Below are 24,465 nucleotides of genomic sequence, written 5' to 3'. Positions count from 1 at the left end.
TTTCCTTTAACAGAGCATTCCAAATCATTTAATTTAAATGTTGTGTAAAGATCCCATTCTGTACAAGAATAAAAAAGAGGTTGAATCATGAATGAATCTGAAAATATAACTGGGAATTTTGGGCAGTATGCTAATTTGGATCCTGTATAATCAATTGATGTTCAGTTTGACTGTTCCTGTCACACAGATGATGAGGAACTGATGAAGACAAGGAAAAAGAATGAGATGGAATTGAGAATATTCTAAGTCATTTCATCGAAGCGTTTTGTAAAGATGTATGCCATTCTTTACAAATGTCAAAAAAAGAGGCTAAATCATGAATGAATCTGAAGATGTAGCTGGGAATTGTGGGTAATATGTTGTTTTGGATCCCATATGATCCACTGATGCTCAGTTTAACTCTTGCTGTCATACAGATGATGAAGAACTGATAAGAAAAAGGATGCGATGGAAATGAGACAAAGCAAAACATCTGGATGGACACACATACACATAATTACACTCACAGTATCAGTGAATCTGTTCTCCCGGAACAGCTGATCTCCAGGTGTGTTCAGTGTGTGCGTTTCTCAACACCACACGATATTGAATCCCCCTGCAGCTGACAGACAAGCCCGGCGACAGCAACGCAGCATGAAGGAAACACACACTGGCGTGAGGAAGAGAAGGATTAAGGACTTGTCCATCTTTGGTATTTCCAGAGCTCTGAAGAAAACCGAAGGTGGCGGTGGTAGCGGCAGTTGGCGGTTCGACCCTTCCCCACCTACGACCGCTCCCGCTGGGCTATGACCACCAAGGCTGTCCTTTCCCCGTACCAAACACTTCTGGAAGTATCAACACCTCCCTTTGGTGGTTGCCTCATCTGCGCTGTCCCCACACACGCGTGGTGTGTGTGGGGGGTGGGCTGCGTGCAGATGCGTGTAGTATGAGCGTGTTCTTGTTTAGCCGGCTGTGGTGTGTGTGCAGAGAAGTTAGGCAGCTAAATGCATGATGTCCTACAATCTCTTTGATCCGTCCTCCCCCTACTGCTGCTGCCGCTGCGGCTGCTGTCACAAGCACACACACACACACACACACACACACACACACACACACCCGTGCACGTCACACACACATGCAGAGATGAACCCAGCTTGGGCGTCAGTAGGCAAAAAGAACAGCTATAACATCTGTCTTTTCTTCTAGTTCCTCTATCCTTGTTTTTTTTTTCTCTCTCTGTCTCTCTACGTTCTTTTTTGCTGTCTGATCTCCTTCCCTCCAGCCCTCACTGCTTACTCACTCCATCCCCTGGTGATCATCTCTCTCTCTCTTGCTCTATCACACTCGCTCTCTTTCTCTGCATCCCTCAAGTCTCTCAACCAATCGTGTTGCTCGCTTAGAGCTGTCCATGGTTCTGAAATAAAGAGAGAGAGAGTGAGAGAGAGAGATAGTGAGTGAGAAAGGTTGTGTGTGTGTCAATCCTCTCCCGAGGGCATGACCGCTGCTTGTACTATCTTATCACCAGTATACATTGGCTGATGCAAAAACACCCAAGAGGCAGTCAGATGTGCGTATGCAGTTTGGTGTTGAAAGGTGAAATGTTATTTCTTCACTAAAAATAATGTACGTTTTCAAACAAGTTTCCAAAGATATAGAATATATAGAATACTGTTCAAATGTTTTGGGTAGGTATGATTTATTAATGTTTTTGAAAGAAGTAGAAACTCTTATGCACACTAAGGATGCATTTATCTAATCAAAAACTACATTAAAAACTGTAATACTGTGAAATATTATTACATTTTTAAAAGTTTTCAGTGTCACATGATCCTTATCTTATTAGACTTATTCAAATATGCTGGTTTGGTGCTCTAGAAACATTTCTTATTATCATCAATGTTGAAAACGTATTTTTGTGGAAAATGTTATACACATTTTTAAGGATGAATAAAAAAAGTCATAGCACTGCATTTCCTTAAAATAGTAATCTATGGTAACATTATAAATGCCTTTATTGTCAATTTAGATTTAATGCACCAATTACTTCAATTACTGAATAAATAATTAACTTTAAACAAAAGAATGATTCCAGGCCATTTTCCATCCTTTTCCATTTTCCAGCAAAAGTCATACTGTTCTAACCCAGGCTTTCTTACCATCTACAAAAACATGAAACCTCCTCCTCTAACAGCAGGGATATATGGGTGCATTTGATAATATATCCATTTTTTTCCTCTCCCCACCTCATTAACTCTTGCTGACTTACACACTTAATCACTGAAAACAACATTACTATGGAATATCCCCTTATAGACATTGTACTACTATAGAATAGTTTGTGTACATGCGTAAGGATACTTTGTATCCTTTGCTTGCGTCTCCACTTCTCATTCTCTCATTTTTCTGTCTCCTCTGTTCTAGCTTCCTGTCCTTTCTTGTCTCTAAGACTCTATCTCTATGTGTAGGTGTGTGTGTGTTTCTTTCTGTTTATGGGATGAATGTCCATCTGGGGGATTTTGTCCATCATTCACTTGTCCTATGACATCACTTGAACTGCATGTAGTGTGTACACACACACACACACACACACACATAAACAGAGGTCAGGATATGCTGATGCCTGTATTAACATACACACACACATGCATAGTTCCCCTGTAGATACGAGTCTCTTTTGTGTTCAGAACTTGCTGACATTAAGAGCTGAATAGAGATAACAGATCACGTTCTTTAGCTGCTGGAGTAAAGGCAGGAGACAAAGACCGCACACGGATAAATGGAGGAGCGAGACACCCACGTTGACTATTCATGCACACACTTCTTGCAAGTGAATTCTTCAATAGAAATGTTCAAAGGAGCACATTCCACAGTTTTGAACTTCACGCCAGCTCTTTTGAATTTTTAAGCACACCTCCTGTACATTTTGCACAAGAATACTTTGTAGAGACTTGCTGAAGAGGCACAGACACAAACAGAAACATATGAGAAAAAAAAAATCTAAACCAAACCACTTACACACTTAAAAAAAGTGCTTCACAATGCCATAGAAGAACCTTTTTGTCTAAATGGTTCCATAAAGAACCTTTAACATCTGAAGAACCTTTCTGTTTCACAAAAGGTACTTTGTGGTGAAAGAAGGTTCTTTGGATTATAAAAAGTTAAGAAAGAGATGCTTCTTTAAAGAACCTTTGACTGAATGGTTCTTTGTGGAACCAAAAATGGTTCTTTCTATGGCATTGCTTGAAGAACCTTTCGAAGCACCTTTATTTTTAAGAGTGTACTTGTATATAAGTCACATGAAACAAAGAAAATGATCAGCAAATTATCTAAATCCAGATCTATCAAATAAGTCCCTATTTTTCAACATTTTTTGTCTTGTGTACCCATCACTGCAGCTCAAGTACATCTCCAATGACAGAGTATGTGGCCAGAAATGTTCCATTTAAATTTAAACACTATATAGTATTAATCATTATCAGCAAAAACATTTATATATATATATATATATATATATATATATATATATATATATATATATATATATATATATATATAATACATGTTTCTATTAAATAAATTAAATGATTTCCTTTGATTTTATTTGATTTTAAGCATGAGAGAATGGTTCTCTGTATATATAAAAAAATGAATAAAATGGATCGTGCTGCCTCTAGTGGCCATTCACTAAACTGTGCCATTTTCTAAACTGACTACAGCTATAGTGTCTATGGTCAGTTTTTTACAGTTTTCATTTTTTTATTTTAGTTACTTATATTGAGGTTACTTAGGAAGATTTAGGTGATGAAATATCACAAAAAGCCTGTCACATGGGCTCTTTTGACTTGTGCAGCACCATTGCAACACTAGGAAATTGCATGGCAACAGGCCCACAATCACTCAGAACACATTTGCAACCACAAAGCAAAGCCCAGAATACTGTAGCATTGTGGTGGCACGTTCTGCGCAGACCAGCACTTTTATTCAGAAAAAAAAATGTTGCATCTTAAAGCTGCTGTAAGCACTTTTTTTTTAATAGCACACATGACATGTCCCTGCTGTCAGATACCACTGAAATAGGAGCTCTGAAAAATCACACAGGCTCTGTAAACAGCAAAAAAAACCTTGACTGCTGCCTACACATTAGCCAATCACAACACTCTGAGGAGGCTCCCAGCCAATTGTGTTTAGAGTGGGGCCTGTTTTTTATTTATTCTCCAGACAGGGGAGTTTGGTTCTTGATGAAAAACTTCATTATTAAGTCAACATGTCATTCCAAACCTGTATATGCTGTCATTTTTTCAATGGAACACACACACAATAATATATAAAAACATTTTTGTGTGTGTTCCATGAAAAAATAATATAATATTGGTTTGGAATGACATGAGAATGAGTAATAATGACTTACCATTTTCTTGAACTCTTCCTTTAATAGGATTGGATTTGAGATTTAAAGTCTTTCAATCCATCGCACACACACATTGGTGCCGCTATTTTTTTTTTTGTGTGTTGATTATTAGTTTATTTTCTGAGGTGAGACTGAGCCAATTATAACTCTGTTGAATTATTAAATCTCTTTCTCTAGCATACATACACATCTCTTTCTCTCGCACAAAAGGACATAATGTTCCAAGGTAACAAAATTGTCCAAATACTTGTAGAGTGAACACACACACACACATACCTTGTCAGTGGTCACAATTATGCATAATTCAGTCTGTCACATACCTCGGCAGATGTCATGCCAAGCTCAGACAGTGAGCCTCCCGCAGGGGTTTAAGAAGCTGCCGCATGCATTTGGTTCTGGATTGCTGCTTCTTCAAATGAACATCCATACTTTCATCCAAAGACTTCAGCCTTAACACAGACAACACATGCTTATTGTTAAAACATTTCGTTTAGAATACGGAATAAAATAACACACACATCCAGTCACATACAAACACACCCACATATACACAGATACTTTAAAGATCATTTACCTGATATATATACATCGGTCAAAAGTATGGAATAATTAGGATTTTTTACGTTTTTGAAAGAAGTATTTTTATTTATCAAGGCTGTATTTATTTGCATAATTATACAGTAAAAACAGTAATATTGTGAAATATTATTACAATGGAAAATATATTTTTTCTGTTTTAATATATTTTAAAATTTAATTTATTCTGTAAAGACAAAGCTGAATTTTCAGCATAATTTCGCCAGTCTTCAGTGTCACATGATCCTTCAGAAATCATTCTAATATGCTGATTTGCTGCTCAAAGAACCATTTCTTATTATTATTCGAAATAGAAACATTACACATATTTACTGTCACTTTTGATCAATTTTATGCATCCTTGCTGTATAAAGATATTTATTTATTTTCTTTTTTAATCTTCTGAATTAGAATTTTGAATGGTTGTGTATCCCAGTTCCACAAAATATTAAGCAGCACAAATGTTTTAAATGTTAATAAATAATAAGAAGAAATGTTTCTTGAGCAGCAAAATAGCATATTGTGGTGATTTCGAAATGATCATGTGACACTGAAGACTGGGGTAATGATGCTGAAAATTCAGCTTTGCCATCACAGGAGTAAAATACATTTTTAAAATATGTTTTAATAAAACACTTTATTCTTAATTATATTTAAAAAATCACAGTATTATTGTTTTACTGTATTTTTGCTCAAATAAATGCAGCCTTGGTGAACATAAGAGACCTTTTTAAAAACATTTTAAAATCCTAATTATTCCAAACTTTTGACCGGTAGTGTACAGATATTTACAGTTACAAATTATGCTGTTGACTCTCATGTGGTATTACTTAACTGTAATAAAATGTTTGTCTTTATACACTTTAAAGGAGATTCCCTACACATGGATGGATGGCTAGAAAAATGAACAATTAGATACATGAATCAAAGGACCTGAAATCCCAACATACTAAAACTGTAAAAACTGGACATCAAACCCCTCTTCTTCCATATGCATGGCCTGCACGTTTCTCAGCTCTTGTGTTTACATTACTGAAGGAATGTGGATGAATCTCACTAATAATTTAGCTCTTGAAATTGCCAGTGAGTGTTAATCCCTTCTGCAGGGAGGATGTGTTGGTTTGTCCTTTGTCTGGTACAGCAGGCGAAGGAGTGAAGCTCCAGGACGGAGAGGGATTAGGTTATTTTCGGCTCTTATCAACATACTTTAAATTTATGAGCCAGAGAACATGAATTAAAGGTTTTATATAGAAACTGCACGCTAGTCTTTTACAAGGTAATTTCTGTGCATGCAACATAAACACAAGAGGTTCATTGCATTTGCTACACACGTAATATTGTGTCACATTGGAGAGCTTCTTAAGGTCACAGTCTGATTATAGAAGCTTAATTTTAAAGTGTATTACACAAAGACACACACAGATGAAACATACACATACGGGTCTATTGCAAAACATCCCACAAAGATGATCTCATCCTTTGTCGTCCATCATTCATCTTGCTCACATTTGAACTGTGTCTTGGTCTGGGCAGATATCTGTTCCTCTGCCGGCCTGCCCTCGTAATGAATTGTTTATGGTCAGTGCACTCTCACTGCTGCAGCATGGATCATCCTAAAAGAGAGAAGGAGAGAGAGAATTCCCCCGTTGATTTTGTTCTATTTTTTTTCTAGACAGTACTTCAAACTGATTCAGTACAGTAATGGCGCTACACAGCTCACATATTAAGATGATGAAATCATAGGCCTTTGACCTTAACTCACCCATAGCACTGTAGGATATAAACTGTGACTGGATTGTACATAGATCAATTTGATCAATGCTACTGTCCTCCTAAGACGCCAGAGTCATTCTCTCTTCTTTCTTTCAGTTCTTCTTTTAACAGTTTAACAATAAAACTATAAAACTAAATTAAAAATGCACTATTATCAGTATGTGACTTTGTGTACAATCTAATCAAGGGGTGGGTTTAAACCGAATACTTTCTTATCTTTTTAAATCTTAGGCAATGCTTAGAGCTTCAGATTTCTTAAAGGAAAAGTTCAACCATTTTATTCAGTTCTCTCTCAATATAAAAGGAACCAATCAAAGCTCATTCTCTTATATCTCTTTAAAATAAAATAAAATATACAATAAAATAAAAAGAAATAAATAATAGAACGTATACATTTAAGTTTGTTGCAATTATTAATAAATTTAGTTTTTTACTGAAAATGTCTGCCTTATCAGGCTGCTGTTTCAGTTTTATGAAATCAAGTTTTATTAACCCATGTTTAAAACCAAAAAAATATATAAGGAATCTATGTTATTTTTAGTATTATTTACATCCTATTATAGTATTTATTAATATTTCAAATTGGCTTTAATTTTCATATTTTCAGTTTTAATTTTAGCTTGTTTTAGTATTTTTATCATGTGCTTTTTTTGTTGTTTTTATATTTCTGTTTAGCTATATATATATATATATATATATTTTTTTTTTTTTTTTCATTTTTAGTAATTTTAGTACTTCAGAATACTACTTAAACATATTTATTTCAGTTAGTTTCCAAGACAACATTTCTTATCATATTTCATTTTATTTTATTTTACTGAAAGCAGTATTTATTTGTTTGTTTTAGTTAACAATCATAGCACTGTTAAGGGTTAAGCATAGTGTGGAAATCCTTTAACCGTTACAGTTTAAAGGCTTAATTTTTATTTTCTTTTTGGCATATATTTGTAGCTTTGTGATAGCCGATTTTAGAACTTTGACTGAACTTCAGTTTGAGGGAACCACTGGAGGGATTTATTTATACTGCTCACACTGCTGTTAAATCTGTGGACTCAAGAGAAGGCTGAAGAGAAGTTTCTTGAAAAATGAATCATGTGTGCATCAGCTTTTCTATTAGTGGGATATGTATATAACATCCCAAAGGGGATTCTCAACCACTTTTTAATCGACAGTCTTTATTTAAAGTGGGAGAGAGAAAGATTACTCTTAACCCTTTCAATCACATCTCTTGCACACAGCTGACCTTTTAGCCTTTTAGTATATCCAATCGACCCCTATCACATTTTGAATCTTTGTTCAGACAGTCCATCAAAGGGTCAGCCATCCTCTTGAGTAACAGAATCTATTCTTTTAAAGAGAAGAAATATGTTTTGCATAATTGTCGATGTGGGTAATGAGATAAGACTAGAGACCAGGAAGTAATCAGTTTACAGACTAACGATTGAAGTGTAAGTGGATCTCGTGAGGGAGCTGCATCAGGCTTAGTGTCTCCTAGTCCGATTCTGTTTGCTCAATACTGGTGTCTTTACTCTGACAGTTGCATTAAACCACAGTATGTCCATTTGCTCAACATTGCCTGGGGCTCCGGTTTTCTGAATCAAACCACAAGAGACGCCTGAGCAAAATGGTTCATTATGCTGTTGCCCAATTGCTCCCACACACACACATTGCTAAATGTAATGGACATGATTTTCAAAGCCTGGATTTATCTATACAAACAACAGACTATGTTTGAACTGTACATGCTCTTACCATATCAGTATACAGTAGTCTGTATCAACCATAGAGCATTTCTCCAGGGAATTAATGGCACAGAATTGGCCTTGGTTATATGTACTGACACAGAGGTCATGATTCACCCTTGACCTCCACATGCCTCTCCTGTCAAAGACGCCCCTCCTTTTGCTCATCCCCCTGTCAGTTTATATATTTCTAAATGTCCTTATTGTGAGAATGATATTTTCTCATTATGTAAATGGTGGGGGGGGGGGGGATTGGGCTAGAAGAATATTGTCATTACTTTAGCATAAAATGTATGGAAAATCTTTTAAAGCTTGCTAACCAAATATTTAATTTACACTGCTGTTCAGAACTTTGCATTCAGTAAGACTTGTAATGTTTTTTTAAAGAAGTATGTTAGCTCATCAAGGCTGCATTTATTTGATCAGAAATACAGAATAAAAAAATAATAATAATCTTGCAAAATGTTATTACAATATGAAATAATGGTTTCTATTTTAATATAAAATATAATTTATATCTGTGATGCAAAGCTGAATTTCCATCAGCCATTACTCCAGTAAAAAGGTGGATTTCTGAAGAATCGTGTGACACTGAAGACTGGAGTAATGATGCTGAAAATTCAGCTTGGCATCACAGGAATAAATTCGATTTTAATGTATATTAAAAGAGAAAAGCATTATTTTACAACGTAATAATATTTCACAATATAAATTTTTTTTCCTGTATTTTTGATCACATAAATGCAGCCTTGATGAGCATAAGAAACTCCTGTAAAAAACATTAAAAATCGTTCTGTTCTCAAACTTTTGACCGGTAGTGTATGTAGCGTGCAGCTCTAACATTTTACTGAATTTTGACTAGCATCTCATAGGTAAACATTATAAATCAAAAGGGACACGTTCAGTAGTTTAACTGACAGCCCCCAAAATTAGCTTGGCATGATAACCTTATTTTAACATTGGTACTTGAACTAAGAGTTGCACATTAAGGTCAATGTTAATATTAATTGTATAAAACAAAATGGCAGATATTTATTATGAATTATTTTCCCCTTAACACATTATAAAACTATGACTATCGGTAGTTAATAAGCATTAGGTAGGCTACTGCAGATCTATTCACACTCTCAAAACTCTCCCTATTTAATATAAACGTAGCCTACTTTTTCAAATACGACAGCTACTATAGTAAAATCATGGTAAATTAGAGCAAGGGAATATCCTAACTAGAAAGGTAGCCTATTGCGTTAAGAACAGCTTATTTTGGTACGGCTCAGAAGGGAACCGCTATGACGTTAATGCCACTCCGTTATGATGATGTTATGAGAGGATGCGGTTTCCGTTGTCACGGATTAACTACAAATCCGCGAGCAAACCGCCAGCTTCTGTGAAGGAAAACCTGGGCGCTGATGCGCTTTGCTAGCTGCTTCCAGTTGTGGTTGCCATGAAAACGGAATTTCTCCCAATCCTTACCTTATCCCTCAGTGGAAAGGGTGGGGAATGGGATGACACTTGAATGTTGGTAAAAGAGGGGTGAATGGTGATAATACAACAAATCAGTCATAAAGTTGTGGTGGCAGTCAGTGAGAATGAAAATGAGGTTCGTGAACGATTTGTTTTTGAGTCGACTCTTTTGAATGAATCGGTTTGGGGTTCACAAAATTACTCCGAACTTCACTCTTTTTCCTGATTCATTGAGCCGAACTATTCGAAAGAACCGATCCGCCCCAGTAAGTCGGACCTTTCGAATAATACGCATGCGCAATGACTAGGTAAACATGGCCTGGCAGTGAGGTTTTCATCGATGGAAACTTGTATCATTTTCACTGAGGTAATGTATCATTAATGTGCTGTTCTAAAAAGTAAGTTAAACGTAATGTAATAGTTTAACGGGAGTTTATGTCGACTATGTTGCAACCTCTGATATTTCTACTAAACTGCGGTGTGGCGATGAGCTTTTGTCAGTTTGGCAGGTTTTTCAAACTCTGTTTTATTAGATTCTGTTTTAATTTGTTGTTTGGCTGTAGTCATTATTTGTGCTTTAAAATAACAGTGATGTTTCAAGGTGTGTATTCATTTTGATTTTAACAGATTATTTATACACCGGAGCTCATGACCCAGTATTGTGTTACCACTTTTCGTTTCAAGAAAGACAGGTCAGTGCCATTAGATCATATTTTGCTTACGGAATTGTGTAATTTATTTAATTTACTGCTCCGGGGGTGTGTGTGTGTGTGTGTGTGTGTGTGTGTGTGTGTGTGTGTGTGTGTGTGTGTGTGTGTGTGTGTGCGCACTTGGATGGGTTAAATGCAGAGCACCAATTCCGAGTATGAGTTACCATACTTGGCAAATGCCACGACTTTCACTTTTCACTTTACGCAGAACATAAGGATGTAGGAGTTTTTCCCCAATCTTTAGGCCAAAGAACGTTACCAAAGCTGAGTAAATGCTGCGTGCTTTGTAAAGTTTTGTCGCCATCCAGTGACCAAAGCCAGTTACTGCAACTTGATATGTAGAGGCGTTGAAATTAAAACTGCAAATCGTTTGAAGTAGCTTTTCTAGTGAATGAGCCTAAATTTCTTCCTAAATGTACATTTCACTACTGACAACCAAAATTGTGTGTGTCAAAACGTTGGTTGGCTGTACACACATTTTTATTTATAGGCTTCGCTGAACGTATGAGGAGTGTTTGGTTGCGTGAAGTCTTAAATCCTGTTGTATCAGTGACTTGATATTGAGAAAAACAAAACAATGATGCTTGTTCCCGCCCGGTTTCAACCGAGTCCGCGTGTTAGGCGAACGTGATAACTATAGACATAATAATAGTATAGTATTTATTACGTCTATGGTGATAACCACTACACTACGGGAACTCAGTTTTGTTTTGACATGATGTGACGTCATTTGAGTCAACACGGGTTTGTTGAACAAGTAGGAACGCTTTTTTCATGTATTTATTTTTGCATGAATATATTTAATTTACGTTGTGCTAACCACATGACATCATATGTGGCAGACTTGTAAATTGTGAATGAAAGTTTGTGTTTAATATTTACTTGTATGTTATTTTGTGTTATTTTTGTATGTTTATGTATTTTTTTTTAGTTTTTTTAAGGTGAAAAATTTAAATCAAATCAAATATTTGTATATTTGAGCATGGCTGGAATGGTGGTTTGCTATTTTACACATTAAACCTTTCAGAGTGACCTGATAAGGCCTGTACACATGGCAAGCAACCACAATTAGCCTATTAGAGTATGTGTCAATACCCAAACTGTGTAATATTTTAAGTTTCAGTATAGTTTAGTTATGAAAAACAGAAAATGTCATTCTTGAAGCTCTAGCTCGCTGATTTTTTAATGGCAAAACAGGACTAAAAACCAGAGGGCATTTGCATAAACAGTTTAGTCTTAAAAAGTCTTTAGTCTTCTTTTTTCTTCATGACTGGCCATAACTTTTTTTAATTCATGTAACTTTTACTGTAACTGCACTTTTTTTTGTTCATGTAACTTTTTTTGTAATTTTGTTTACTTATAGTTGGTTGGGTTTGTTCTTAAAGGAGTCATATGATGCTGTTAAAAAGGACATTATTTTGTGTATTTGGTGTAATTAAATGTTTTTATGTGGTTTAAGGTTAAAAAAACATTATTTTCCACATATTGTATATTTTTTGTTTCTCCTCTATGCCCCGCCTTCTGAAATGCATTGATTTTCACAAGGCTCATCTCTCTGAAAAGCGAGGTCAGCTGTGATTGGCCAGCTATCCAGCGCATTGTGATTGGCCGAATGCCTCAAGCATGTGATGGAAATGTTACGCCTCTTAACATATTGTGATGCCTTGTCCGGCCGGAGCGACGAGACAAAAACATAAAACCCATTATGAACGTGATATAAACATGATTTCTAGATGTGTTTTCTTTTGGAAAGCAAAAACAAAGTAGTTTTGCTTTCTCAGTGAAACAACATCACACACCGAGGCCTTGAGTGAGCAGAGGCTGGAGGTCTAGAGTGAGCCACGGCCGCCTTGAGTGAGCAGAGGCTGGTGACCTTGAGAATGGCGTACCTTGGTCTTGCAGCAACTGTGTGACGACCCCGGGCTGGATGCTGCTTCGTCCACAGTGAAAGCTGATTCGCCGAGCCATAGTGCGAAGTTGATGTATTTCCTCAGCGACCAGCACGGATCAGCTCCAGGCATGACGAAGCAGATATCTTCCTCTTTTGGAAGGCCAATCAAAGTAGTTTTGCGTTCACAGTGAAACAAACAGCTTCTGTACGACATGGAGGCGGCGGCAACAACAATACTACAACGAGAATAAAAGTTACGCCTTCTTTCTTTGCGTGAACATCTGGGCGGTGTTATGCAAATCTTCCCACATCGTGACGTAGATAGGTGGGGGGGTGTTAGAACGAGCTGTTTCAGGGGGCGTGGACGAGTCTCAAGTTTTATAAAGAATATCTGGATTTGGATTTGAGACTTTAGTCTTTGCAACTTTACAGATCTTCTTTATTCACCAAGAGCTTGTAGCACTCCAAAGAGAAAGGAAAAATTGAAATCGCATCATATGACCCTTTATGACAGTCTTAACATAGTGGCTGTTTTATGCAACTGGCCTCTGTAGGCTACTTTAATGCAGTTCAGAACGATTCAATACAGACATCAGAAGAACAGTAAATTATAGGACGATTAAGTACAGAAAAGTGTGCAGTACAGTGACAGATGTGTAACAATTGTTATACATGTTTAAAATGAACAAACGTTCTTCCAGTAACATTAATAAAATTAATGATTGTTATGTGTTCTTTAATAATGTTATCAAAACATTAGCACAAAGACATTATTTATGCATTGTTCATGGAACATTCTTTTTCTGTAATGTTTTAGATGGAAGTTCATATTACATTTAAAAAAATGTTAAGAAAACATTTAAAAGTAATGTTCCCATAATTTTTGCAAAATAAAATGGACCGTAACATTAACTTTAACATTTATATAACAAAGAAAAAAACTGGACGTTTTGAACATTCAGAGAACTTTCAGAAATAACGTTTTTGGAACTGGACCCAGTGTGTAACTACTCTTAGAAAGTGTTCATTGATTTTGACAAGTGAATTAAGTTCCTACATTTGTCTTAACCTTACTTGCTCATCTAGAAGCAACGACACAACCGGGAATTGCCGCGCATCGCAACTGTTCGTTTTTACTGGAATCGGGGATAAATAATTCTGTTCGACTGTCCCGATTGATTACTCGTCAAGACTCTTCACGCTGGAGCCCGTGGGAATGGATGAGCACGGTGTTCATGTGCTTCAGGATAAACGACTGCCAATAAAGCTGGCGAGGCCGCTCTCAGGGCCATAAATACATCCACCGATTGTCTCGAGAGCGCATCGTAATCCTTGTTGATAGTCAGTTGCCGGGAAGAGTAGCTGCAAGCAGACGATTCTCCTTCAATAGATGTCAATCAAAGGAGAGTCGGTCATGCTTGCAGGGATGCCAAAGTTGGCATTGCTCAAATTATTTCTTTTTCAAAGCTGATAAAGATCACAATTCTTAATAGCATTTTTATAAATCTAAGTGAAGAAGAAAAAAATATATACATCTAAAATTATGTCGTTTTACATTGTGTCTGTTTTTGTCACTAGATGGCAGTAAAACTCCAATAATTATCCGTGTATCACTGCATCTCCTAGAGTTTGAAACAGTTGGGTGTTCAAACTCACTCATTGCATAACGGGACAATGCACCTCATTCATTCTGTGCTAAATGTTTAGTCCCAAGCACTCCTTAATTGTTTTTGGAAAACTGTAATGTACTTCTCTGCAAACGTTTAATGCACTTGTTTTTATTTAAAAACTTAGTAGCACACATCGTCTTAAAACGTTTTAGAAAGTTACTATTATTCATTGTGTGCTTTTATGATATTCTTTACATCATCATGGTTCCAGTGGTTTCCTTCGTCGTTGCTTTTGTTTAATTAAGACCTTAATAGCCTATTAATTGATCGATGTATATGTTTATAGAATCATTTTACATACTACTATTATCTTTTGTTTCCAGAGTATGTACATTAAGACATTAATTCCGTAGCCTAAATTTGATATTTAGATGAATTTTGTTGCTCTCTAACATTAAGAATCACCAGATTTATGCTTCAATTATGTTCTATTACCACAATACAGAAATATTTTAAAAGGGACTTTAAATGATTTACATTTAAATAATTAGATTGCATTGTTAGATTATCGGTGAAATGGCATGTTTTTTGTTTGGTGGCTGCAAGACGATTTAAAATTCTCTCACTGCGCGAGCTCTTTCAGTCTTCAATTTCCCGCGAGCGCGCGCGCTCATGCTGTCTAGTGTAGCGAGGGCATAAAATTCAGTCTTGGCTGTGCAACAAGCACTTCAATTACTAAATACCCTTTCACTCAAAAGAAGCAATACACAACATATGAATGAATTAAATTTATTATGGGATAGCGATGGATTTTTATGACTGACGAACAGGCGTGCTAGATCAGCACAATGTCTATCCCCACAGCGAGTTTAATGAGAGAGTTTTTCACTGTTGCCCCACGATCAGCGTCTTGTGGCTTGGGTCTCCTTTTGCTCACAGATTTATCTTTTTTTTTTCAGTGCCTGTTTAACGTCCGCCAGCACGTCATATCAAGCTGTTTCTAGGCAGTGTGTTACTTTTTCTGCTTTGTGGATAATTGTTTGGGCTATCAGTACTTTTTATTACCTGAAAAAAAAAAAAAAAAGATATGATAAGTCATAATGTTGCTGTTGTAGAGATGTGATCAAAAGTACTGAATGAAATAAGAGTACGTTTGCTAATGCCATTCGATTGGATCCGTTTTCCCCGTTATGTGCCACTTCCTTTCATAAATAAGCTTGTTAACTCGGATTCTTTTAAAACCATTTAAGCTTGACATGATATTATTAACGTTGCTTTATTAAAGCCATTTTCAATCGCCATTGATTTCACGGTAATCATACATTGTTGCTGTTGGACATGGAGCCTCACCGCAGATGTGTAAATACTGCTCGCCAAGCAAAGCCTCAACCTATATATTTTCTACAGTATGCGAATAATTCAGTAACTTGAAGGGGGATCCACATCTGTAAAGGAATTTCAATAGGATATTTTCTTCGCAATCTGTTGTGGTTTGTCTCAAGCAACCCAGATTGTCTTTTGGCCCCTCTAGCACTCAAACCTTCTAAATAAACACTTATATTTGGTAATATATTTGTAAAAGTGTGATAAATGATACCAATGATGTCATTAACCACGCGATGACGATTCGAACGAAAAGTGTTCTAACGCCCTACTGTTGCTATGGTTACCGCCTGCGTATAATTTCGTGTACTGTATTCACTAACTTGTAATTTAACTTTTTGGTGCCTGATGTGTTTAAACTTAAGTTGAAACGTATACTAATTTGTTAAAAAATAAATAAATAAATTAACTTGTTTTATACACTTAATCGAGACTGCACAATAAACGACCAATGCGCAGTGTGCAAACTAGCAGTTCTAAGGTAAAACAAAATATAAATAAAATAAGCATTGCATGCATTGTTTGCTGCAGCCTGGTCTACCCACTCTCTCTGTCGTGAAGCCTGTGGTTACGGAATGTTTCCGCTCGTTTGAAGCGGAGAGGCTGGGCGGAGGGAGTCGTTGGCAGAGTCTCCGCGGATGTGAAGAATGCGCCCGTGTTCGTTCGGTCTCCCGTTACGCGCGTCTCCTCAGAGGGGCAGTGCTCGCTGGGGCACCGCTGGTTTTTCTTCCTTGTGCTGCCTGCCTGCCTGCTATGTTTTTTTCCGCGTAATATGTATATATATTTTTCTGCCAAACACACAAGCATTATGATTTTGCCGAGTTAAATAATGCCGTTAACTGATGCTAGTATAATTATATTAATTAAAAGACCAGGGTAAATCGGTTTTTATGGTCGTAAAAGCTGGATTAATATCATTCTTACCCTTCTGACAATGCTTAACATATTTTCCTCAGCATCATTATTTTCCTTGTCCCTCTTGAGCAATGAAAATAGGCCTATATTAAACATGTTGCAAGGTTTTGATTATGGTTATTTTGTTGTTATTATTTATTAATTCGTCTATTGTTTATCTTTGGTTGCTGTGTTTTGTTGCTTTTAAAGTTTTAAAGTATAAAACTGTAGCATTTTCAGATACCAAAGGGTAGGCTATTGCCATTGACCACTGTTAGAATCACAGATATTAGCCTATATAAAATAATTCAGCCTATTTTACACGCTCCAGTACCTGCACTGTTTTGATTTCGAGTTTGAGGAGAAGGCGACAGGATGTAGCATTGATAAATATCCCTGTTGATCACTTGATTGATTACCTCGCACAAAGGTCACGCGGGCGCGCGGTAATTTCCTTGTGCCCGCGGCTCCCATTTCACTTTCAGTCTGGCGCAAGAGCCCACGACTTTACAAATTATGTTTTTATTTTAACCCTTCCCTTCCCTCGTTAACATCGCCGAATCTCGCCAACGACCTCTGTGTGCTGTACATCAAACGACAGAAGAGGGCAAACCTTTAATTAGGTTGGAATATTAATCATAGAAGGTAAACTGTATCCTCTCTTTTTGATGGGGTTGAATTTTAACCCGACGACAAGCTAATAATTTAGGCGCATTTCCAAAAGGGTTCTGGCCTCAATTAATTTTCAATAATTACAGCCCACGGGGTCTTGACTGATCCTCACACCAGTGCGCAGCTATACGCCATCTCTGGCCGACGGGGTCAGAGTATCACAATAAAATATGTACTGTGAAAAGTAAGGAGGGTGAGATATGATAAAAACGTGTTGATTGTAAGGTAATGCCAACGCACGGCAAAACAAAGCTTGACTACACCTGCATTGACAGCTTTCAAGCCCACTCTCTCTCTCTTTCTCTCTGTTTGTCTGTCTTCTGTTTGTTTGTCATAGAGAGAAGTTGCATTGGGTCACTGTGCTTGTTCTCTAGCGCTTACATTTTATGATTTGTTTCTTGTGAAATATTTGAAGACTTCGTTTATTCAGTATTTTTGCAGACTATATTTTTATCAGAAAGTTCCCTCATAACTGAAAGAATGCACTGAAGAATCAATATGAAATTTAAAAAAACATATATTTCTTTTGATTTATTAGAAAAGATCAATTAATTCTTGAACATTGTAGCTTAGTTAAATTATAGACTATGCCCAATTAAATAAATAATGAAACATATAACATGTGAGTTATAATTTGGCAAAATATTGGATGAGGTTATTATTTATTTATTTATTTACTTTAAGAACTTCTTTGCTCATTTTCTGTTGACTGTTGTGGATTTTATGTGAGCTGCCTAAGTGTTGTATTTGTAAGTGCTGGTCAGCTCAGAGAGGCGTGGAAGGCAGCTGCTGTTTGTTCTGCACCATTCATTTTTATGCAGAGTGATGTCAGATTAATTGGATCCGTTTTAGAAATACTTAGCAATCAATACCGCCAGTGAGAGCAAAGCGACCCTTTTAAAGGTTCATGGGCAAGGTCAACATGATGTCACGCGCTTTTAATTAATTGACAATTAACTTAATGACCCAAGAGTTACCCAAATTCTCACCCATCTTGAAAACAATAAAAGCCAAAATTAAATTAAAATGATATAAATGATAGCTGATATATTCGTTGTATAATGGAAGATCATATATCAAGATCATATCAGCCTAAAGGTCTAATGTATATAATTTGAGCATTGCTGGACATCTCCAAAAATGTGTCCCAAAGGCATCAGAGAACACTTTCAGCTTCACGTTAGAAAAAAAATGTTCTTTGTTTTTGAGTAAATATTACTTCCTAAAAACATTAAAGTTATCAACCCAATATTTTACGCACTGGAAAATAATTGCTTAGGTTTTACAGTTTTTAGTCGGGCTATAACCGACGTAAATTCATGGAGAGCAAGCTTAACTCCACAGATTAATAATTGTCAGTGCTGCATGCTAGAAAAAAAAAAAAATATTCAACGGGCAGCCCTCGGTACCGACTGCCCACGCGCCTGGCTGAGGGAGGGGGAGAGAAGTAAAAGTTGTTCATTTTAATAAATTCATAACGATGGTCAAATCTCAATTAAACAACATAAAACGTTTAATGAAACCGTTTTACAATAGTCATTTACCCGAACAGTGATTAATGCGTCTTCATTTAAAACACAAAAGACCGGGCGCCTTGAACGCTCGAGACTGCTTCATTATAATTAATGTCTCTGGTTCCTCGTGCACCCTGAGGTCGCGAATAACTCCATCCCGCGCCCACTGATCTCTGAAGATCTGACACGAGAGGGATCTCGCTGGCTATTGCAATCTGACAAGATCAGTAATACTTGGGTGATGAATTGTTCCAAACTTTTTTGACGATGCTGGCAGCTCGGGGGTGTGCGCATGTGCGAAGGTGTCCAAACTGACAATGCTGGAGAGATAGTGCGTCTGGGATTGGGAATCACAGAGAAAAAGGACAGAGGAAAAAAGAAAAAGGAGGAAAAGATTCAAGAAAAAAATCCGACAAACCCACGCCGAAAGACGGGCATCATGAGGTCCAAAGGCAGGGCAAGGAAACTGACCACTGGTAGGTGCAACATCTCCTTTTCAGCCCTTTTCAACTGCCATCTTGTCCATGTGTATGATGCATAGAAAGATTTTAGTCACTAAACAGTTACAGTCAGCAGACTCCAGCGGTTTCAGTCGCTTTTAAGAGTTGAAGACAAGCTAAACGCGAACCGCGGCGCGCGTTCGGACATTGCAAACCTAGATTCGAAACTGGCATATAAGTTGCGTGCCGCAAAAACTTTTTAACTATCGCATGCTGTAATCGCGTTTTCTATTCAAGCCCCGAGCGCCCCGGCGTTCGATAAAACAACACCGCTCGTGGATATTTCTACGGCTCCGGTCACAACAATTTGCAGCCGCGACTTTGAAAAGACAGCTTCGCTTATAGTCGACAACAGAAAGCCAGCTGCGGAGGCACGCTTTTAAATGCAAACAGGTAGCTTACAGCTGATGTTACGGCAGGCAATCCAATGAAATGCATATATGCTAGATTAATTAAACTGTGGTTAAAAAGTGCTTTGAAGTATTTCGATATGTAGACATTAATATCCTACCCTTTTTTCTGTGTAATTGCCGATTCTGCTTGTGCAACAAGTGATCAAATCCCGTTATGAATTTTTGTTCCGGTATGAACAGCCTGGAGAAATGTTTTTGTTTGTTATGGCCCACTAAACGGTCGACTGTAATCTTAGCTTTTGATTACGGGTTTCCTTAGGCGCTTGTTTGAGTTGAAGTTCAATGCGTGTGTTCAATGCCACGCCACAGCACAAGCTCAATCGCCGAATCTGAACATCAAGTAGTTAGTGGGAAGTTGTTCCCCTCCTCGTTGGATTTATTCGGAACGAACGTATTTCGCTCAGGTCTGTGAATAATTCGGCCCCCCTCGTGCGCAGTAGGCTGCTGTCTGTCTCTGATTTGAGCAATTTTCTTTTTCGCTGTTTTGCAATAAACTCGCATTGTGGTCCTCGCCACTTAAATCCATGCAAATATTTTACAGTGTTTAAAAGCATTTATACTCTCGGGGCATAGTTAAAAGTTTTTTTTTTTTTTTTTTTTTTAAGCCAACTACTTTCAATAATGAACGTATAATGAAGCGCAAAATAAAAACTATAAACAATCTTAAAATGTGATTTCTGTATTTCTTTCTGTATTGCTTTTTTTTAAAATAATAGATCAAAATGACAGCTGGTCAAAAACTTTATTGTTGGCTGTATGTGTGAAGGTAACAAAAGAGGCAGTGAAAACAAAGTAAAGGATCATTTTTCTCTTGAATTATTGTTTCCTTTCCTGTCGACAGCACCGTGATGGGCTAGACACTGCGCGCGCTCCGTCTGGACAGAAACAGGGGTCGTGCAGGTCTTATCCGTTCAATAAACTACCTCTCGCGCCCTATGCCCTGCCATTGTACAGTGAGAGGAATTTTTCTGCGCACACCAGCAACTTGTCAAACACGCCCACGTGCAAGCACTCTTTCTCGTCCACGCATATCTATATGACCAGACCAACGCAATTTCACTTTTGTATTTTCCTGTTGCTGCATATAGGTTCAATCATCACTTTCTGTAAGATTGCCACAAGTGTAAAAGATTGCATTATTCAAGAGAGAGCTCGCTTTTTTTCAGATTTATATAGGCTGCCATGCCACTGTTTTATGCTTTTGCTCTAGAACACGTCTTTTCTCCTCTTATAAACTTGTTTTTAGACTTTAGCTTTTTATTAATGACATCTGACAGTCAGTTTAATAGTAGCTTCACAATCAATGTAATTCCAACCCTAACACAAATGAACACGTTTCATCTGTATTAATATAGAACGGGAATGGAATGGTGTTACACACCTACACTTTTGTGTTTTGCACAAGTTTTGGCCAAAAAGCAAGTCGAGAGATACTCGCCAAGATTGTTACAGACTTTCCCACCCTCTCCGAGCTCCGGCGTCATTATTACGGTTACTATCTGAGAATAGCGGGATAATTGTCAAGGGGTGTATTTAAAGAATATTATTTACCCAAGATGTTAGAAGAAGATTTCTACCTATTGAGTCAAAGGGAGAGAATGTTCTGGACCGTGCGGGTCCCGCGAGACCATGGCCTCGCGCCAGTCCTGCAATGTGTAAACATTGAATATTTAAATTCCCAGACTCCTCATAACGGGGCCCGTTTGCCGGTAAAAGCGCGTTCAGCGTTAGTCTGAGTAGCTGCGCACTCGGTTTCCTTGAAAGGGGGAAAAAAGAGAAAAGTAATCTCCTCTCAGTGTGGCCTCTGCCGCGCGCGCTCACCGCACATCACTCTGGCTACACGCGCTCGCACTGATGTGTGTGAGTGCTGGAAAGGTAATAAAAATCGGTCGTTTAGCTGGTGTGTGTGCACGACATGTTTTGTGGATTTGGCCAGCGGTGCCGGACGTTTCACCTGCAGGTCCAACAGTCTTAAATTGTCTATAATGTTTAACACGCCGTGCCAAGTGTCCTATATCCCTCAACATGATGTTGCAGGTTTACTATGAATGAGGTAAAATTACACCTCATGATGTGGAATAATAACCTTTACCTGCCAGAAATCAGATCGTGCTGTCAGGTGAAACCCTGCCAGTGACGGATCTTGACCGTTTTAATTCCACTTTTTATTACGTAGCGTCGTACACTTAAAAGTCTGCCAAGTTTAACTTGTCTGAACATCTTAATGAAAATGGTTTCATTGCTCATTGTACATAATGTACCTGTTCATGGATTAGATTAGAACTTTATTGTTATTGTGCAGAGTAGGCACAGAAGCATTGAAATATAGCAGCTGAGGTAGAAATGATGTACTTTCAAACAATATTTACTTGTAGATTAATTTATGTAAAAGATGCATATAAGACGTGCAATATATAAAGTAACAATTATGTATGAAGCCAGGGAGTGTACAGAAACAATAAATGTAAGATGGCTATTATTATTTACAGTTGAATGGAAGGATGATTTATTTTCATTATACATAGCATTACATTAGCAACTCCTGTAAAGTTCTGTTTGAAGAATAAAACTGTTGATGTTTTGAAGATTAAAACATTTTATCGTCTTAGGTGTCTGTGAAATGACTTGAAGATAAATTTAGAAGCATTTCCCCTATGCTCGCTGAGGTGTAACGATCTGATTTCTCTTTTGATGATAACTACATTTGATAAGCTGCACATGTTCAGCAAGAGTTTTGATTGTCCCATTGTCCCATTCGGCGTCTTCGACATCTCCATCAGTTTCGCGCCACGACTTTCGTTTTGACTTTGATGTGACTCACTTTACCGTGAAAGTGTCCAAACAACGAAAATCAACTCGACGCTGAGAAAGGGAAAGAAAAAAGACAGGGCTCCAAATTTAACAATGTGACATTCCGCGTGAGTTAAGCGCGTGAGAATAAGCCCTGCGCGCGAGCATTCTCTCCGCCTGTCAGCGCGCGACCACAGTCTGCTTCTTCTCAGACACGGGCGCGCGTTAGATTCTGCATTGTGCAATGGGCCGTGCTGCTGCGTCCCGCGTCCGCCGCCCCCTGGGCTCATTATAGAGCCTATTCAGAACGGGTTGAACGGATCGGGCCATTTAAAAAGGTGAGCGCGAACCGTATTAAACGCTCGTTCCTTTGCCTGATGCTGAATCTGAGAGCTCGATGGAAAAAATGTCAGAGAACTGTGTCTGCCCAAAACATTTTTCAGACTCACTGGGGACGGAAAAAAGCAAGAAAAAATGTTTATATTGTTTTCACTTCTCAGACTGAAAAAAAGTAGAAATCTACTATGTTAACCTCTCAATTTTTTACCTCTTGAGTAAATATTTACCCTTCTTCTCTCTCTCTCCCCTGGCATGATATACTACAGAGTTTTTACTTGAGTTCCTGGGATTGTAATGTTTTCCCTTGGAGAATTCCTGTGCCTCTTTTCAGCTTGCATGCATGTCCTCTCTGAAAAGATCAGTGAGTCTAAAACTGAAGACTTTTGTTTCTGAGACAAAGTCAAAGTGACCAATGAGTCAATTACCAGTAAAACAGTGGGCAGTGATGGGGGTCATTTTGAAAAAAGGCTAGCATTCCCAGGCATTGAGCGTGTGCATCTGCGTAAGATGGAGACAGTTGCAGGCCACTGTGGGTTTTGATCATGATTGATCACATGTTTTCAAAGGATTGATTGATTAGCCAGAAGCTGCTGGGTTTAGCCGAAAGGTCTGCTTATGTCCTGGGAAATTATCCCCTTGTCTGTTTGTGCGAGATTTCATCTGAGTGAAAACTGGAGGAGATGAGATGGAGAAGGATGTTTATATGATTCTTTGAATTGTGCGTCAAAGTGTCCCATAGACACCAAAGAAAAGAGGCAATTTCCTTAAGAGAGGAAGGAGTGGATGTAGGTGACAATAACACAGTTACCCTCATCCATCAACAGCCTTATAATACCACTACTTTCACTCCTCTCTCTGTCTTTCTTCCTCGCTCTCTCCCTCCCTAATGACTCAACGAGTGTTCTGCGTCTGCCGAGAGTGAATTGGAATGGCCAGGTCAACGGTTTATTTATCTTGTGCTCTGATTGGTCAGGGGTCAGGTCATATGGATGTTTATTTGGAGATTTGATTGGTGTGACTGATGGCTATGTCGTTTGTGTTCCACAGGGAATTATGGGGGTTGTTGTTCACTACGTCCAGTCACTTTTTATCCCCAAGCGACAGGTCCTGAATCAGTCTACCAAAGCTCTGCCTTGACTGAAGTCTGCAGGAACCATGAACATAGATAGTGCAGGCATCAGGCCAGTTGAGTAATAAGTCAATGTTAAGCCAACACCCCTGAAACCATCAGATGTCACTGTTTGACTGGTCTTGACTCATCTTTCCTTGGAGAGGAAGCATTATTCAAGCTTATGTGCTCTGTTCACTATAGTGTATATGCATCTCTAAAAAGTTTCATTGAAATTTTCATTGAAAACTAAATGTAATTTTTTTGCGAAAATATAGCACGTTAAAACAGTCAACCTCTAGATTTCAATTCAAGTTTATTAGGATTTTTTTTATATACTAAATGTTTTCCCTTTTTTGAAACTAGATTTCTATATCATAACTTTTTATTCTTTTAACATAAGTCAAAAGAGCCAGCATCCAAGTCTCTATTGCCGCCTTATGTCAGAATGATCATATTTATGAGATGAGTGCACATGAATGCCACCACAATGTCATAATTACTGGCGAGTAAGACTGGTGCTTTCCTTGAGCCCCTTTGTTCTGAGTTTGGGGGCGTTTAATTATAGAATCGTGGCGGAAGCAAAATAAGGTATTGGTCATTAATTTAGTTTAAATTGAGAATGGTGACTGTACAAACTAATTTCTATGCATGTTGTGTAATTGTTTTTGACAACAGCAGTTCGAGTTAAAGCATGCA

General features: G+C 37.7%; 2 protein-coding genes across 17 annotated transcripts in view; one reads left to right on the top strand and one right to left on the bottom strand.

Moving 5' to 3' along the window:
- The window catches only part of LOC109104112 (neuronal tyrosine-phosphorylated phosphoinositide-3-kinase adapter 2-like), a 36,408-nt gene extending 35,026 nt beyond the window's left edge, over positions 1-1,382 (bottom strand). Inside the window, exon 1 of one of the 2 annotated variants that reach the window (XM_042771513.1) lies at positions 507-1,382. The gene's annotated coding sequence lies outside the window, so the exon portion shown is untranslated. The remainder of the gene's footprint in view (positions 1-506) is intronic. The other variant, XM_042771512.1, reaches the window with a different exon arrangement.
- An 8,842-nt stretch (positions 1,383-10,224) lies between these two features.
- The window catches only part of LOC109103380 (MDS1 and EVI1 complex locus protein EVI1-A-like), a 151,979-nt gene continuing 137,738 nt past the window's right edge, over positions 10,225-24,465 (top strand). For 5 of the 15 annotated variants that reach the window (XM_042771507.1, XM_042771496.1, XM_042771502.1 and 2 more), the window contains exon 1: positions 18,582-19,092. In XM_042771507.1, coding sequence (XP_042627441.1) covers positions 18,909-19,092 — 184 coding nt within the window. In that variant the 5' untranslated portion in view covers positions 18,582-18,908. Of the gene's footprint in view, positions 10,310-10,569; positions 10,635-18,579; positions 19,093-24,465 lie in introns of those variants that run through there. The other 10 variants (XM_042771508.1, XM_042771504.1, XM_042771511.1 and 7 more) reach the window with 4 other exon arrangements.

This window comes from Cyprinus carpio, chromosome A15 (genome assembly GCF_018340385.1).
Source record: "Cyprinus carpio isolate SPL01 chromosome A15, ASM1834038v1, whole genome shotgun sequence".
Taxonomy (NCBI): Eukaryota; Metazoa; Chordata; class Actinopteri; order Cypriniformes; family Cyprinidae; genus Cyprinus; species Cyprinus carpio.
The sequence above is the reverse complement of the archived record's forward strand: the minus strand, read 5'-3'. Positions and strand labels throughout refer to the sequence as shown.